The sequence below is a fragment of the Barbatula barbatula genome (genome assembly GCF_947034865.1).
Source record: "Barbatula barbatula genome assembly, chromosome: 6".
Lineage (NCBI taxonomy): Eukaryota > Metazoa > Chordata > Actinopteri > Cypriniformes > Nemacheilidae > Barbatula > Barbatula barbatula.
In genome coordinates, this window is record NC_136765.1 from 16,121,247 (window position 1) to 16,139,951 (window position 18,705).

Here is an 18,705-nt window from a genome sequence, read left to right on the forward strand (position 1 = left end):
CACCATGCCGTTCAAAATAACTCAAAAAAACACAGAGTACAATCCTAACCAATAAATACACCACTGTTCACCAAACTAAAACTAAAAACAAATACAACCACCATCGAATTTCAGTTAACCATACAGAACAGAACCAATAACAAAAAAATTAAATAAAGAAGTTGCACTGTACTATTATTGAAACTTCAACAGATTTTACCCTATGAATATGAACGTGGTAACCAAGGTTGACCCTGGACCGTACCAGAACTTCCTCATACTCCTGTTCTTCCTGATTGTCATCCTCATTCTCATCGTCGTCGTCATCCGGCTCTGGCAGGTCTTCCTCATCATCCAACTCTGCAAGCAGCGTGTTGGCCCGACAACTATCCAGGAAGTCTGTGGAAAAAAAGTCAGGAGTAACCCATAAGACCTTTCATATTCAAACAATTTCGAACAACACAAAACTGAAGTTAAGTAGCAGTGCAAAAAAATTATTTGATTAATCTGCATATGTTTGATACAGACAAAGGTCATGTACTATAAAGATGTTAGAGAGGATAAGGTAGGAGAGGAGAGTTTCTGTAAAAGTTAAAAAACATAACATGGCATACCATAGAGGGAAAACTCAGCCTCCTGACCTGTGTCGCTCTCGCTAGATGTAGAGGTCAAGCTGGTCGTCAGCGTGTTGCTGAGCAACTGGCCGACAGACAAACCTGTAGTTAACGTGGCTACATTATTGCTGCTGGTTACTATGGAGGTTGACATTGTAACAGTTGAAGTGGTACCAGTGGTTGTAAGGTTAGGAAAGCTCTGCGCACCCATGAGAGGAGAAGCTGCAAACACAACCCAAAATCTGTAATTAGTTGATGAAAAATAAGCAGCTTGCTCTACAGACTAAACATGCTGCAAAACATGGTTGTAAAATGTTAATATCTAGTGTCACGTTTTATAAATACACCAGAACATAATATAATTTAACCTTGACACTCACTGGCAGTGCTCATGACATTACGTCCCAGCGTGTTAGTGTTGTTGTCACTGCTGCTTCGACTCAGGTTCATATTGTTGGTGGCGTTGGTGCGAGACATATTGGGCGCTCTGCGTACAAACGACTCCATCAGACTTGCTTCACGGGAGGACAAGTTAGGGACACTGGCGCTGGAGCTCATAGGCGCTCCAGCTGCCAAAAGAGAGCTGACGGACAGCCGGGCACTATTGGCAGAACACAACGGCCTCTGGGATGCAGCATCCTTACTGGACGATTCTGAAACCGAACTGACGTCGGGCGAACTGACGCTCACAATTCCCATAGAGATGGCTGTAGACTCAGCCGACTGTCTCAAAGTGCCATCAGGTGCTGGTGTTATGCGATCGCCACTTTCACTTCCTGTATCTGCTGTTAACGTGCTGGTGCTGGAGGTGGAGCCAGCCTCTGCCGAGGAAAGCACTACAATTGGTTCTTGTCCTTCTGCGCCAGGGGGTCCCGCGACGATGCCCACCCCATGCTCCAACAGGCTTTCGACCCTGCGCTCCACTCGGGTGGAGCTGAGGCTAATATCGCTGCTGCTGGCCACGCTACACACCGAACTGCTACTACCCTTGCGACTGGAGGAACTGGCCCCCGCTGTGGAGGATGAGCCGCCCTTATCTGGACAGTTATTTTTCACCAGGCTGCTCCAAGACTGCGGTGTGCCTGTAACAGTGGATGAGACAGGTTTGGGTGACGGCGCTGATTCAGGGTCGTACCCTGGTGCAAGCTTGAGGTCAAACTTCCCTTCCGCACCCATACGATACGAGTTTGAGCCACCGGCATCCCAGGTGACATCAATCCAGCCTGAAAGGGGGGGGGGGAGGGGGGAATATGAACGGGTGAGACCCAGCAAGAGAGCAGAGAGAGACAGCAGCAAGTCAAAGACAACAGCTTTGCCTGACGCTGGACCAGAAACACAAGAACAACACCGGACCCTTTTGCTAGGTCACATTAATTTACGCTTTCGCCCGTGGCAGGATGAAATAAGCACCACGCCCTCAACAATTCATATTTACATGATCATTAGACGTTTAAGAGGCATCCCCTGGTCCAGGTGAAGCAGTGAAGAAACATGAAGCACAGAAAAATGACAAAAAGCAATAGAATCTTGCAAATGCCAAGCCACTTAAGAAAAAGAACAGAACAATCATTTCTTTCAGTGTAAAAAATTGCAATGGAGTTCATTCGGAGCTTGCAAATTGTGACATCAACATGCACTTGGCTTCGACTGATGGAGACAGGTTAAAAAGGGTGTTTTACACACTGAAACATGGCTGCCCAAAGAATTTGATAGCAACAGAGTGGATGCTTGAGATAATACAAGTATGACATTTGAAATGTTACCTGTTAAGTTGGGGGGGAGGGATAAAGGTTGCACTTCAAAATAGCAAACTAACAAAAACAAGAAGTATGGAATGACAGTTGCAGAAAGCAAGGAAGTAGTCATCTCACTAAACATCAGAGTGGGAAACAGATCGATTTCGTATGACATTTCTTCATGCAGAATAGAAGCAAGAGAAAAGCACCACACAAGGAAGTAAACACAGGAAGAGAAACTGGTTTCAGATCAGCCGTGTCTGCATAACAGCGTGTTGTCTTTAAATACACACAAAGCATTTATGAAAACACTTGAGTAGGAAGTGGCTGGTTTGAAAGCAGTCCTTTTCTGAAACCATGCTGGGAAAAAAGTTAAAAGTGATATCAACTTCACTTCTGTTTTACAGTGTGAACGTATATCTAACTCCGCCTCCCCCCTCGCTTTTCTGATTGGTTTGCTGCTCAGAATTTACTTTAAACATGCAAATGCACTTGATGTTCACAATTTGTTTCCCTTAAATATTGTAGTACCACTGAACTCCATTGTAGACTGGTCACTAAAACGCTCTGCACGTAGTGGTTCGATGCTGTAAAAACTGTTGTACAGATAACTGCTACTGCATGAGCGTTACAGGTCGGGCAATTTTATACAATCTACAGTCAGCTAAAGGTGCTCCAACAGTCTTAAAAAGGTGACTCACCATTGTGAGCCTCTCCAGTCACAGTGCCCTCTCCTGCGGGATTCCCATCCTGATCCCGCCACTTCCAGTCGATGCCGCGCACCACCCGCGCCCCTGGAACAATGTACTTCATCACCTGATTGCGAAACAGTCTCCGCTGGCGTCTCAGGTTAGCCTCGGCCTCCTTCACTGCTTTACCTGGATATGCAGAACAATCAAGAGTGACACATCCTCACCCAGCATAAATATTAAAATTGAAACACAATACAATAGTAGCAACCTCAAAGATTTTAAATCATGATCAAAATCATTTTAAGTAGTTTACAAAAGTAATAAAGACAGTCTTCACTTACCAAGCTGGTCCTCACACACACCAGTAACAGTGCCGTAGATCTCTAGACCAGACAGCGAGAGGTAGTGCGTTTGACCGCTGGCATTCTTCCCCATCTGTTTAATGCGAATGTGCCTCCAGCCCTGCTTTTCATCTTTGGATGGATCCAGCGGCCACGTGGCTGTGGACCTAACAAAGGGAGATGAGTCATGTTAGTGAAAGCACAATGAAGTAGCACAAAAACAAAAAAAAGAGCAAAACCCACACCCCATATACCCTGGTTCATTGAGAGAGCTGTCATCCACGTGTGTGTAGAGCGTCATCCAGTTTTGACCGTCTTTGGACACTTGAAAAACCCAGTTTCGGAGGGCGGAGCGGCCATACCCACGGGCGTGACGGAGAGTGTAAGCCGATGGAATGACCCATAGACCAAGGTCAATCGCAAACCAGGCGTTTTTATCGTCATTCGTGTGGCAGTTGAGAGCAGAGCTGTCTCTGCTCAGGATGTCTTCGAGTCGGCCATAAGGCAGGTTCCTGCCCTCGGAGGAGGTCACCACGACTAATCCATAAGCAGCGGGGTTTACCCATTCATACGCAGTTCTGCAGCCAAACACAAGAGGGTTAGAGTTACGCACATATATTTCGCACAGTGGAACATGACCCATTTAAAAACAACTTATTGGAAGAGCAACAAAAACTCAATTTCTCAATTGCATTTAAATAATCGATGCCCTTCGAACAGCCCAAATTTCGAAATAGGACAATGTCGCTCACTTGGCGTTGGTACCGATCCAGTACACGATCCCATTCTCATCAAAGTCATGCTGGTGTCTGAAGGTGAAGCTCTGGCCCTCCCTGAGCTTCCTGACAAAGATGAATGAGGACCTGTCAAAGTCATACCACTGCTTGGCAACCTGGGGAAAGAGACAAGAAAAACTTTATGAACTCTTCTAAAGGCAAACAAGAGTTCACCTGAATGAAGAGAAATAAGAGTGAAGAGAACTGTCACCATTTTGAGAAGATACTGCTCCAGTGATTCAACCGTAGCAAGCGGCTCCATTTTAAGCATTCGGCCGGTGCGATCGATCAGGGCTGTTTCGCCAGGAGCGCGCTCCAGACGGAAACGTAACCTTCTAGTCAGAATCTAACACAAAAAACAATGTAATGCAATAACAACACTTGTTATAAAAACAGAAACAATTTATTGACATGCAAAACCAAAATTACATGTCCAAACAAGGAGGGTGTAAAGAGACAATCACCTGTAAATTGTACGTTGAGCCTGGTGTGTCGTATAAGTGGAGAGGTAGCCGCTCTATCGATTCTAACACTGCTATCAGTTTGCGAATTAAGGCAACTGCGGGTCGGCTAAAGAACAGAGACATTTATTTAAGCTAAATGAAGCAAAACAATCATATTATAAAATTGTCAAATGTCTTCACCTTTCATCATCTTCATTTTCTGTAAACGCAGTCTTGAACACATTTATTCTTTCCATCAAAGGCTTACAGTCATGTTTAAGGTCCAGTTCCACACTCTGCAAAGACAAATTATTATTTTAAACAATTTATAGGAATAAAAGCAGACAAAAGGTTCATGACTGGTTGTGTGACTTACATTGCTGAGGACAGTAAACAGCGCTTGCACGAGGCCACTGCTGCACATTTCATAGGGAGAAATTGTGTTCTCATCCTTGAGAACAACTATTAAATTTTCAAGAGCAGTTTTCATCAGGTCTCGCCATGTGTTTTCGCCCTCAATGCACTGTGGAAACAATAAGCAAATTGTACTTTACTGCTATTGCACACATAATAAAGCAAATGGGACTTTACTAGCACAGGGGGGTTCAATTTCTTAGCATCACTGCACCTGTCTGTTAGTATGCAGTTCCCAAGCAGACTCCAGCTGTGTGGCAATGTTTCTCAGTGTGACCACGACGCCTCTGGGCATGCTCTCCACAGCCTTGAAGTGATCATCATATAGATCTCTGGCCATGGTTTTGACCTACACAAACACACAGAGGTGAGATTAGCAGGTTTAATAAATTTAGTTGAATGGCATGGCTTAATCCAATAAAGGATTACTAGGCCATAAGATTGAGTATGAAAGACTAATAAATCTTTTTGATATCTTGAATTTTCAAAGTAAATAAAATTGTGATTTAAATTGTGACAGTAAATTTCACATACACGAAAACTATTTATATTTAAGAAATTGTACACAATATTTATGACATTCCACAGATTCATAATCATGTGAAATTCTATACCATGGGTATTCAATTAAAGTTCCAAGAGGTCCGGTCATTATATTTTCGGAGGTCTCGACAGTATGTTTGTGGAAAATAAATAAATGTTTTATTTATATAATATTTGTTGATAAAAAAACTACTGAAAACATACAAAAAGCAAATGTAATGTAACAATTAAAATGCTCTCATCATAAACGGAAAACAAATTTACTTACTTAATTAGCCTTTCCATGACATTCATACCAGAACTACTTTTATCTTTAAATAATTTCCCAATTAGAACGGTGTTCATTATCAAATGTGACCCTGCTTGTGAAAACCCAGCAAAAGTCTTTTAACGGTTTTCTATATAAAATCATCCTACAGTATATTGTTTTCACTGAATATTTTCAATATTGACTGAATAATGCCATTTCAAAGATTGAAATCTTAGTGAAATGAATGCTTTGGCCTAGGTTTTCACATGGTCTCAAATGTTTACATGCTGATCCATAATGCTGCTAAATGTAAATAAAAACGTATTGGTTCATAACATATCACAAATCTGTCTGAAGACATGTAGCAAACAGTAAACAGAATGACAGATACAAATACTTTAATATTGCTGCATTGTGTTTGCTCTTGTGTGTCCACCTGCTCTGCGTGTCTACAGCACGCGCGGAAAGGGTTCAAATGAAGCATGTTTGCCGCTAGATAAAGATATAGCGGCAAAATATCAATTAGGCTGCATAAATGTTCCTGAGAGCGCATACTCCGTTGTGTAAAAGCGCTGCTCAATTTAAACAGCCTAAAAAAAACATTTAAAACATTTGACTATTTCGGTTATGTCTCGCAGTCCGGATGAAACAAAGCACACGTCCGGATACATCCTGGCAATTGAGGATGACTGTTCTATACGCTCATGTGTTCTAAAGATTTTTTTTTATTTGTTCCTGATGACTCAACACAACGTTTTTAATAAAATCTCTTCCCCCTTTTTTGACCCTAAATGAACACATCAGTGCATTTCCTCTAAAAATCATATTTAATAAACCACATACCTTCTGTTTTGTTTTTTCCAATTTGGATTTCAGCTTTCTTCCTCGTTTACCAGTCCAGCCAGTAACAAACTCAGAACCTGTGTAAAAATGAAGGCAGTAATAGATAAGTGACAAAAGACAGACAAGACATATTTTAAGATCACATTTTTCCTAAGAGAATTTACCTAGAGACGTTTCTGCGGTAAAAGAGTGTTTAGTGCCTCTGTTTGATTCAAACACAAAGCCTGGCAGATCTTCCCTGAGGATGGTGGCCTGCTGCCCATCAGAGTTGTGGATGGCAATCTCACCCTCTTTCAGGCACGTAAGAGACCAGTTGCCCACGGTAAGTTTGGTGGGACCTTGTGTGGACAGGATGGGCTGGCTGGCAGTCACTGGTTTGACCTGACTCCTAGCACGCTGCAGCTTCTCCAGGAACTCACTTCTGCTCTCTAAGGAAAGGAGGACAAAAAACATCAGCTGGAGCACTGCATAGGTCAACCATAAAGATTTGATTAGATATTAACAGATGCTCCCTGCAGGACCAGATAACAAAGTCATAAATAATACAGAGGCTAAATGGAGAGAAGAGTTTCAATTTCACATGAGAGGTTGTGGCGCAGAGCTGGTTGGAGTGATGATTAAGTGGCGTCAAAAGATATTTAAGCGAATAACAGGAAAGTTGTGAACCGCACACAGCATGTGGCTGATCAAAAAGTTAACAGATAATTTGTAAAATTAGCATCTTTACGCATGAATAGTTTGTTGGCAACCACAAACAAAACCAAAAAGCACAAGTATTCTCCATTTGCAGTTCTTCCATCTCAAGCTTTATTGTTTGCTGATAGTAAGACAAATGCAAATTATGAACAACATTTATAGGAAAATTGGAATTTATAGTCATTTTCTGGATTGATCTCTGTCTGCAGGGGACCTACCAGAGCTGTCAGATCCTCCCTCGGGGCTTCCACTGGAGTACATAGTGGCCAGTTTACCATCCAAAATGAAGCGGAACCAACCATTGCTGCCATTGGAGAGCTCCAACGCAGCAGCGTCGCTCCAGATATAAAGACAGTCTCTGCCTCTAATGATAGACCAGTCTCTCCAGTGGTAGGGTTTCCCCTGCTGTATCTCTTTGGCATCTTCTTGTGGTTCATCATCCTGAGAAACAGACAAGGATTGTATAAATCAAGTTAGTTGAGCTATTCCAAAATATTTCTACATTTCTGAAAAAGGAAACGGATACTGTAAGACTACAAAGATTAACTGAATGGGAGTGAGTCTGACCTTCTCAGGCTTGGCCTCCTCTTCGTTTTCATCATCTGACGTGGGTCCTGCCAGAGTGGAAACCTTATTAATGACACCCAGCCTGGCCAGCTGGTCTAAAAACACGTCACCTCCCTTATCCACCAGATCCCTAATGATCTGTAATGCCAGCAGGTGACCGTCATCATCATCCTGTGAGAGAGGTAGAGGTCATAGAGAATTAACTACCATCAGATGAGAGGAAAATTTTAACCAAAGATTAGTGATGCACGGTTAAACATATCGCAATCGCGATGTCAGGCTATGCGATTACATGACGGCAAAATGTTGCAATTATATTAAAGAAACAAGTGCATTTGTGGACATGACAAGACATCCATTCTAAGAGATATATGGCCATTTGCGAGAAAAAAAACGAGTCTTGTGGCGTTGGCGCGTGTGCTTGGTCACGTGACTTGCGGGGCACTGTGTGGAGAAGGGGAGAAATGGATGCAGAGCAGACCGACACTGAACTAGTGCCCAGAAAAAATTCTACCTCTGCTATTTGGCGTCATTTTGGTTTCGGGATATCAGACACTGTGCAGAGAGAGGTTCTGTGCAGAATTTGCAAAACTAAAGTTGTAAATAAAGTGCTAAACAGAATGTTTTAGAAAGAGGATTCAACCAGTTGGTTGAGTAACAACCATTTAAAGTATCAATAAAGATTATAGAGGTTTAAGTTTTACAGAGTGAACCACACATTTATATCCAGATTCTTTTTCAAAAGAGTTCATACAAATAAATGTTACAATCTGCTTACATATCCGTTTGTTGGGATTATTTTCCTAAACATTTGTACATCCGTATTTATGTTCTATTTGTTTAATTTACCTGTACTGTTGAGAACATATATATATATTTTTAAGTTAATTTAATTCAGTAATGCAAAGATGTTACTGTTATTTAATTTTATAAAATTTTATTTTAATTTGAAAATTTTGCAATTCTAGTTCTTGTTGCTAGTTTGAACTGTATATCTCAGTTGAGAAAGACAAATTTCAGCATTTTCAGTTATCTGTGTGTGCATTTTCCTTGATATCAACTAAGTTGACTCATTCTAACCAGTTTATCGTAATCGCACAGCGCAATTTTTTCCTCAATAATCGCAATGTGACATTTTCCTCAAATCGTGCAGCCCTACTAAAGATTCTAACAAAATAAACTAACCTCCTGATCCAACACGGTCGCAGTGATCTCAACCAGTACAGTGGGCAAGTTGTGTCCAGCATCAGAGTCGCACACCTCCTTGAGGAGAACTTCAGAACTGTAGTGCACCATCTTCCTGATCAGAGCTAAACTAGCTTTCCTGTAAAAGAAAAGATGACACGTCGAATGTAAAGCAATAATTTCTACAAGGTGCCGCAACATGTTTGGCCTCTGTTTAAAATGGTTCATGACCCTCAAGTCTTTCACCTTATTGAAGGCAGCATGGTTTGCTGAAAGGTCTGTGCAAATACTGGAAGTAGCCTTTTCAGGTAGATAGGCGCCATCTCAGGGTCACCTTTCGGCTCACTGCCCTCCTCCTCTTCTTTATTTAAATCCTTCTTTTTCTTGTCATCTCCTTTGTTGACAGGGCACATCCAGTCTCCTATACCACACACCACAGGAATAACTTAAACATTTTTCAATCATTCAAATTCCAAGACAAACCCATTGGTAAATGAAATTACAAATGAGTAAATGCATTAAAGCTGAAATATGTTACTTTTTAGAATCTCTAGCATCAGTAAACGAAATTGAAAATCAAGATATCAACTGAAGCACAGAACCACATATAGGGCTGCAACAACGAATCGATAAAATCGATAAAAATCGATTATTAAAAATGTTGGCAACGAATTTCATTATCGATTCGTTGTATCGCGCGACTATAACGCGCGCCACATGTTTGAGTGGCGTGAGCGTGGCGTTTCTGTTGCGTGTCAGCTCTGTGGCGGCTGCGTCGTGTTTTCTGTATCTTTGCACACCAGCACCGTGCCTGGCGCGCTGCTGGCGCGCTGCTGCTGCTATAGGTGACATAGAGGGAGGCCGCCGACAGACAAGGGTCTTGTATTCACGACAAGTTTAAACTTTTTTCACATAACCTACACCTTCCAAAATCCGAAAAATGAGTAAGTAGGCTGTCTGTTTATTTAAATAACATTTCCAAATGTTTTGTAGATTTATTACCTGATGTTGGACCGTCACTCAGATGACACACTAGACTACGTTGTTATTGTAGTGTGTCATATTTTTTTCCATTTTTAATCACATTGTTAAGAGCATAAAAAACAAAAATAATTCAGTCACCAATACATTTTGGGGTTTAATACGAACCACAATTCGTATTAAGATGATTCTCAGATATGTTATTAAAGTTGTAACGTAATCAATTGATGCACGAGTTTACTTTATGCAATATGTGTTTCAGATGGACATAAATTAATATTCCCATTCAATGCAATGTATCTTTTCATTGGATATAGCCTAAGCATTTTCTTGGAGGAAGATTTTATGGAAAAAAGTAGTTAATTGGAGTATTCATTTGCAACATTTTAGTAATAATATCTCATACTTAATAGGAATATTAATGTATAATTTATTTCAATATTCACTTGTTGTTTCTCCAAAAATGCATTATAAACATGATTTAAGTCCTGATGTTTTCTACAGTGGACATGTAAACCCCGTAACGTGTAGATGTTGGTTTAATGAAATTCAATTTGAAAATACGATCAAATAAATGATGATTAGCTTTCAAACATCAAAATGGCATTCATTAATATGTATTCGTGTACACAATTACATATAAACATCTTTTCTTATTCTATTTTGCCTGGAAACGCTTCCAACACGCTTGCGTGTCTCGTGAAAAATAGGCGTCGATTCAATTCCTAGCATGCACGCGTTTTCCGTGCGGCTCGTCTCACGCAGGCAGTGTGCAAGCTCTAACCTGTTAACATGGGAGCCAGGCTTCTGAGACGCTCACGCCACGCATCTAGTGTGTCACAGGACTAAAAAAAGTTGATCGCGCCGCGCAGCATAGCGGAGGAAAAATAAATAAAAAAAGCAGAGCGGAGGTAGAGGAAAGACCATCAGAGAGACCCGAAAAAATTCCAGAAAAAAACAGCAAACCATGAGAGGCTTCTTGATGGGAAATGCATCATGTAAACCACAGCCAGCTGTAATAATAATATAATAAGTAATAATAAAGCTTTTGAAATATGTTTTGCAATGTCAGTTCTATTTTTCAATAAAGGGTTGAAAATGAATGCTTTTAAAAATTTGTATCCGATTCATCGATTAATCGAACAAATAATCGACAGATTAATCGATTATTAAAATAATCGTTAGTTGCAGCTCTAACCACATACTGAGCTTACACATTTTGAGGGAAATCAACCACCAAATTAGACTGGGATAGTACCTTAGCTTACAAAAAGAATTCTGATTTAATATCCTGAAGTGAAACTTGACCGAAGTTTTAATTGTGTGAGCGACACAAGTCATTAACTTTAACAAGAAAACGTTGATGGACTCACCAGGAGACTGAAGAATTGCTACGACCTCACTGTGACCCCTCTCTCTAGCCTTGTCCAATGGAGTTTTCCCATCTTCATCTCTGAGGTCAGGGTTGGCACCATGTCGCAGTAAAGTCTATTGTAAAAAATATATATATAAAATGTATACTTAAAGCTTTGTTTTTTTTTATATATTATAGGTTTTGTTTAAAAAATAAACTGTTACGTATCAAAACACTTTACCTTGGCTACTTGTGGTCTGCCAAAACAGGCAGCATAGTGCAGTGAGGATGACCTTTGACCTCGGTTGACATCAGCACCTCTCTCGCAGAGAAACTCCACCTTAATCAGGCAAAAATACAGTGTGAGATATCACATCCCCCAGAGAACAATGCTCATCTGTTGCACTGACCCACTCCCTCTCGCTTACACAAGACATTGCCAGACCAAGAGGGTCAAGAAAATTAGGTCGTATTCGTTTTCATTAGACATGGTAGTGATAGCACCTCTGCTGGCGGAAGGCAAGTCAGCATTACAAACGTGCCTATTCAGCTGGGTCCCTTCACATAACCATATTGCACAACATAAGCAAGCTGCTGTCCTAAATTCTGCCAGCAACCTTTAGAAGTCATCTGTTTGTCTGCTCTGGTTTCCATGAGTCACTGTCTGAAGGCTATTTCTTGCTAAATGTGCATGTAACAAACAACTGCAGAATGCCAGATGTTACAAAATCTCTTACCATCTCTTGTGTGCCGAATGCAGAGGCCCAGTTCAAAAGTGTTTGGCCCACATCATCCATGAAATTTACTTCAAATGCTTGGACGAAAGAAAATAGTATGGATTTAACATCAAACAACAATCTGGAACCAAATTAATCTTCCTTGATATTTCAAATGCTTACCACCGGTGTCGATGGCATCAATGAGAGCGTCCGTGTCCTTGCTGCGTATACAGTCAATAAGCTGTCGGTGGGAACGTTCCCCGGAGCTGTCTAGACGTCGCAGACCAGGGATACGGCCAGTGGAACCGGCTGTCGATTTGGGCAAAGCCTTGCGACCCTCAAAGAGTAGCACCAACAGTAAGTCCACCAGCCGCATGGTGTCCAACACGCAACGTTCATCCCCCTGCAGGGCGCTCTCCATAGAGTCAGGCAGCTCGGAGCGCAGAAGATCCTGAGGACACAATTTAAAGCGACTGTCAATTTTACATTGATACTGTACTATGGTCTTTATGTAATTAGTAAATTCATTTCCTAATTTAATTTAATTATCAGTTAAACGTACATGACTTTGTTAATAGATGTAACACAATTTTAGGAATATGTAACTTAGAATTTAGAAATGTCTGTCCTTTTGCAATGTTCTGTAGACACTGAAGAAACCCACAGTACTTGTGACATCTAGCGAACGGCAAGAACATTCTGTGAAAATATATCTTACATGTGTGACAAGTGGCGAGCCTCTGCAGAGTGTGGACAGAAGGCTGACGATGGTGGACACTTGGTTGCTCAGTTTAGAGTCGGCAGCAGATGGAGCCGCTCCGCTGGAGGTTCTGCCAGGTTTGCAGGTGGAGGAGGGTCCGGATGCCATTCCTCCTGCTGCTGCCATACGGGACAGCAGCTCTTCTGCAAGTCCGTGCTTGGCTAGAGGAGCGGGGTCAACTCCACGCCGTGTGAACCTGTCCGCCAGTGAGGCAAAGCAGCGCAGCGCTCCATCAGACACCTGTGGATCACATGAGGGAATCATATAGTATTTAACTTTGAAACCGTATATTTGAACAGATTTGCGGTGTGTGAAATATGACATTTGTATATGAATATGACACACAGCTAAGCAAATTTAGCACTCAAGTACTTTTATTGCTCCTTCACTTTATTTGAGCCTGACAGATCATGGTTAAATTTACACGAGTTTGGCTAAAGTTGCTCATGTAGTACCTGGTGGTCTTCGTGTTTCAGCAGACTAGAGAGTGACTCCACGCATGTCTCGAGAGAAGGGTCCTGTGGCTCCATCTTACTGCACAGACGAGAAACTACTGCCATGGCGGAGTGCAAAGTGTCTTTGTGCACTAGATGACCACTGTCCCGAATGAAGCTCAGCACACAGTTAAGTCCACCGGCTTCAAACACTGCTCCAGACTCCCGAGTGCAGATCAGCTCCAGAACCTGATGAGGAGAAAGTATTCACGGTTTAAAACAGCAACACAAGCGTGTTCTCTTTACTAAGCAACTTAGCATTTCTTATACAACAAAGTTCTTAAAAGCGAGTCAGTGAGTGATCTTAATTAGAACTGACCAAGTTCACATAACACTAAAGGTAACCAATAGAGCAGCATTCACCTTTACACACTGTTCAGCTAGATCTCTGCTGGTTCTGTTGTTGAGCTCCACCACCACCAGACGGTTACAAAGGGCCTTGATGGCTCCATCTACTCCCACAATCCTGCGGGTACATTCGGCAGACACATCCAGGTAGTAGGTGATAGCCCTGGCTGTCACTTCCAGCACGTTATCTGGTGCGCTCTCATCCAGAAAGATCTTACACAGAGCTGGAAGAAATGTCCGTGGAGGACACCTGTAACAGACGGACATTAGAAACAGGAAAAAGGAGGAAAAAATACATTTAATTTAAAATGCATCTCATATTTTTGAATGATGTTTGCCCAACCAATGGCTGCATACCAAAATAAATAGACATCAGCACTGCATGCTATGAAGGACAATATGGCAATACACGAGTAATATGATGGACAAGCCTAAGAATAATTTGTCAAATCAATGTCCGTAATGTTCAAGAAGAATTATAGCCAGAAAATGTATTATATCTTGAATGTCATTTTATGCATAATGGATATTTCTGTTTTTCTGGTTAAAAAACTGACTCAAAGTTCTCAGTTAACAGTAAATCCTATTAAAGGCATAGTTCACCCAAAAATGTTAATTATGTTATCATTTAATCAACCTCTTATCATTTCAAACCTGTATGACTCTTTTCTTCTGCAGAACACAAAAGATGATATTTTGAAGAAAGTTGGTACCGAACGGCACCTGCACCCATTCACTTCTATTGTATGGACACAAAACCAATGCAAGTGAATGGGTGACGGTTACCAACACTCCTTAAAATATATTTTGTGTTCTGCATAAGAAAGAAAGTAATACAGGTTTGAAATGACAAGAGGGTGAGTAAATTATCACAGAATATCACTTTTTGGGTGAACTATCACTTTAAAGCCAAACAATTAGGTCTTACTTACACATGTATGCATTTGAGCCAAACACTTTCACTTTAAATGGTTCAAGTTTTGCAATCCATGGGTTAAATGAAAAATATCTGACAGTGTGTGTGGTCATGTGTGGAACCAAAATACTCTAATACAATCTAGGAACTTCCTCATTTAAGCACCAAAGCTTCAACTGCAACTACATCAGATGCCTCACATCTGTCAATGCTTGCTCGGTCTTACACCTACGGTCACGCACCTAGGCTATCATCTGTTAGATTACTATTAAGCTCATTTAAATAATTCAGTTTTTGCATTGACATCATATGCGATGATAAAAAAACATACTTATCTAACAACCCTAGCAGACACTACTGTTACATAAGACAAACATCAGCCTATCAGAACGGGCACAGCATCTGTGTTCAGACTTACGTTTCAAAGCAGCGGTCGACGTTGTCGGACATGAGCAAAAGCATGCACAGCTGCTCCAGGGCAATGAGCTGCATATCCCGCTCATCCCCTTGTCCCATCTGCAGCCACTCCAGCAATGTGTCCGGATCCACGTCTGCCATGATGCCCCACGACCCTATCCACCCAACACCCGGTCACAGCCCCAACTGGGGACGCATCCGCCGATAGCAGGAAAGAAATAAACGGACAGTCACTGGTCCTCTTGTTGTGTCATCAAGTCTTCACCTTCCCCAAAAACAAAAGAAAAACTTTCTTAAAAAGTGCATGTGTATAGAAAAGAGGCTTAAAGATGCAAATGCCATACAAAATACTCTGCGACATTGCTTTAGGCATTGGTCTCCACCTTCTCCTGTTTGTTTGATGTGTCTTTGAATGGAAAAACACACACTTGAGTAATTGGATGAAACCTCTTGTGTAATAACAGAAAGGGTGGAGCAGATGACTCCATTAAGACGTATGTCCTTGAAAGGTATTGTAATTGAGGCAATACAGACTATAAACATGATGAACTGTGATCAGACACCTGAAAGAAATCGCTGTGATTAGCTGATTAGTAAGCTTGGCCAACAGCGGACTGCATGATGAATGGCTCATCAATTACACTGTACAGCTTGGTTGTACCCCAAAACATACGAGGGAATACAAAAAGTAAGATGGGCCAAACTGAGCCAAGCTCGAGGGGAAACTGGCGAGTTGTGCGAAACGGCAAAAGTCTGTCCTTCATTATTTCCCGGGTGGCTATATGCAGGACATCCACCATCTTCTTAAGAGACTAACAGAGAGATCCACTTATCAACAGATTAAGTGACGAACTTGATTCAGGAAGAACGTCCTGTTTCCTTGACATTGAAAGCAACTGTGGCCTGTAGAACAAAGCTGGTTTGGGTTTTTTCCCAGGTAAATTCGCATTTACTTTGAGCATACTCTTGAGTTTTCATCTTAAGAAAGTGGATTGGTTTCGTCACCATGGTAACTAGTCTACAGTCTATTATAATTTAAAACACAATTATTTATAATCAATTTATTATAATTATGTGATTATTAATTAATATAAAAGACTGCATTTAAATTAATATAACTATCTTCGTATAAAAACAACCATTAAAATATAAAGCATTTTAAAGTAATGAAGTATACACAACATCTTTTGATCTTATTGTTAACCTATATAACATTCAGTTGATTCGGATTTGATTTCCAAAACTTTCCGTGCAGTCGTGTTTATTCCTGCCTCGCTTCAATTCATGACATTTTTTCATAATGATCTTGTCGTCTTCAACATAAAAGTGAACTGCGCTGACACTCGTGAGAAGTCAATGAAACTGATGATGCTTTCCATGTTCCGTGTGATTGGCTGTTAGCGGCGCGTGTCACACTTTCAGGTGCACGCGCCTCACGAACTCTGGATCAAACCGGAGTTGACAGAGAAAGTTTATACCGAGCGTTGTGCTACAGCTGAACCTGATCTAATCCAGGTTGGGTTTGTCAACTCAAAACGTACCCTGCAACTCGTCGTTCGTTCACATCGCTTCGTGACACAGGCCACCGATCTACACAATTTGCTCAATGAAAAACTCAACACACACACAAACGTTTTTAACAACTTCTGCTTCTATTAAAATAAGTCGGATATGAGTGTGAGCTGAGTGTGATCAGATAAGACACTATTTTTACAACTATTTATATTTGTGAACAGCCAAGCTCACTAACCAAGCTGTTCTCACTGTTACACAGGACCATTGTGAAGCAAACAATACATTCAATATACTAGACTCCTGCCTTCATAACAAGTTTTGATGCCGTAGCCCTGGGTCAAACAATCTCAAGCAAACACTCTAGAGAAGAAAAACAAGGTTTACATACAGATGTTATTTTATAGTACTTTCAAATAAAGCATATATGTTTTTCACCATTTATCAGACCATCGCAAATGCAGAACAACAACATTTCATTCAACAAAATATTTTATTTCTCATTGGGAAGTATGGATTCTGCCCGTCTGATGTCTCCGAGAACACTTCTCAATGTGAGCCACAGCTAATCGAAACTTCTGTCGTTATAAATCACCCAGTGCATGTATAGTATAATGCAAGGTAAGTCGCTTTGGATAAAAGCGTCTACCAAATGCATAAATGTAAATCATATTCTAAATACGGACATGGCACTTTGTTTTCAGCATAGGGTGTGATTTTCCGTGGACAAACACGCGTGTAATCATGTTTTTCGGCGTTGTGCCAATGCAGCTGACTAATGTGTAACTGCACGAGTCCTAAAACAACATCGTTGCACCCGATGTCATCATGACACAAGTCTGACAAGCCAATAAAACATGAACACAGACGGTCCCTATGCTAATATAGGTCAAGCGGAGAGTGCCTGATATATATAATATCATGTCGCATGTTTAACTGGATGTAACGTTATGTCCACGTGTGAACAAACATTGTTTCTTGTTTCTTTGGCAATTAACAACGTTATCAGAAAAGCTACTTGAACGTCACAGAATGGGTGAGCTAGGCTAAGTAAATGTGATATTTACTCAACCCTCTTGTTGTAATGGCCCCTTCTCATGAGTTCAGAGAGCTTACGTTAGCTTACTCGGCATGACAAGAGTCCCGTGTCGTTTTATTTTGACCACTTTATTATAGGTAATCATTTTGACAACACGTTTACACAGAAATGAAGTAAACCATTCAAATATTGACTTGAAAGGGTTTAGGTCTTCACGGGGTTTAGTTAGCTGCGATAAGCTAACGTTAAACTGCGTACTGCTACATTTCGACATCCCTCTGTAACTTAAACCACTCATTTACTTACTACATATTAAGCACGAACACGTTTTCGTCTACATATACAACCAACCGAAAAACAATTTCATGTACAGAAACAAATCAAAATAAAGTAAAACAAACGCGGCCCTGTGTTTACTAGCGAAACCGGAGGCTAAAGTATAGAGTGAGAGACCAAGGCCTGAGCTCGTCTGTCGGGCACGGAAATTAACCTTCCGCCGAGGGAAATAAACACTCACCGTTTATCGCCAAACGACGAGAAGAGATGAAAAACACACAACGGTGGAGAAAATTCGGCTCTGGATAAAGTTGTCAGACGGCAAATCTCCTCATTCCCCGTTTGTTTGTAAGGTAGAGGTCAAAGTGAACGGGAAGGCGACGGGTTATATATCGACTGAAATGGAGAGCCGTCGAGTGAACTGATAGAGCCTCCGCATATCACGAGGCTCCGACCGCAGCAGTGCTCAGAAACACGAAATGGTACAGTTGATCAGCAGGGGGCGCTAAACACCTGGTAGTTATATTCAACACAGACACCGGGCAGCGAATCATTAATCGGAAGTGCAAATTGATTTATATTTTCAGTTTTTTTGGCAAATTACGTTATAAATGTGACTATGTACTACATTGTTGTTGTGAAACTGTTTAATTATTTTAATACCTGAATTGAAAATTGAATATAACAGTCATTGATAGAAAGTCATCATTTGCTGACCCTCGATCTTTATAAATAAAAACTGTATTTTGTATGATGAACACAGAGAAAGACATTCGGAAGAATTATGCTTGTAACAGTTCTTGGCCACCA

The 18,705-nt window shown here is 41.1% G+C and overlaps 1 protein-coding gene across 10 annotated transcripts in view; it reads right to left on the bottom strand.

Annotated features, from left to right (window-relative positions):
• Positions 1-18,393, bottom strand: part of hectd1 (HECT domain containing 1) — a 24,469-nt gene extending 6,076 nt beyond the window's left edge. For 2 of the 10 annotated variants that reach the window (XM_079457991.1, XM_079457996.1), the window contains exons 1-27: positions 18,137-18,393; positions 15,070-15,333; positions 13,751-13,985; positions 13,349-13,576; positions 12,852-13,133; positions 12,314-12,584; positions 12,152-12,228; positions 11,656-11,754; positions 11,434-11,548; positions 9,326-9,500; positions 9,080-9,218; positions 7,895-8,065; positions 7,546-7,768; positions 6,796-7,059; positions 6,632-6,708; positions 5,210-5,344; positions 4,958-5,104; positions 4,783-4,877; positions 4,603-4,708; positions 4,350-4,484; positions 4,115-4,254; positions 3,617-3,940; positions 3,363-3,529; positions 3,031-3,207; positions 974-1,675; positions 594-815; positions 245-378 (exon numbers count right to left, since the gene is read on the bottom strand). In XM_079457991.1, the coding sequence (XP_079314117.1) occupies positions 245-378; positions 594-815; positions 974-1,675; positions 3,031-3,207; positions 3,363-3,529; positions 3,617-3,940; positions 4,115-4,254; positions 4,350-4,484; positions 4,603-4,708; positions 4,783-4,877; positions 4,958-5,104; positions 5,210-5,344; positions 6,632-6,708; positions 6,796-7,059; positions 7,546-7,768; positions 7,895-8,065; positions 9,080-9,218; positions 9,326-9,500; positions 11,434-11,548; positions 11,656-11,754; positions 12,152-12,228; positions 12,314-12,584; positions 12,852-13,133; positions 13,349-13,576; positions 13,751-13,985; positions 15,070-15,209 (4,980 nt within the window). In that variant the 5' untranslated portion in view covers positions 15,210-15,333; positions 18,137-18,393. Of the gene's footprint in view, positions 1-199; positions 379-593; positions 816-973; positions 1,817-3,030; positions 3,208-3,362; positions 3,530-3,616; positions 3,941-4,114; positions 4,255-4,349; positions 4,485-4,602; positions 4,709-4,782; positions 4,878-4,957; positions 5,105-5,209; positions 5,345-6,631; positions 6,709-6,795; positions 7,060-7,545; positions 7,769-7,894; positions 8,066-9,079; positions 9,219-9,325; positions 9,501-11,433; positions 11,549-11,655; positions 11,755-12,151; positions 12,229-12,313; positions 12,585-12,851; positions 13,134-13,348; positions 13,577-13,750; positions 13,986-15,069; positions 15,334-18,136 lie in introns of all 10 variants that reach the window. The other 8 variants (XM_079457999.1, XM_079457994.1, XM_079457998.1 and 5 more) reach the window with 5 other exon arrangements.
• Positions 18,394-18,705: the final 312 nt, after the last annotated feature.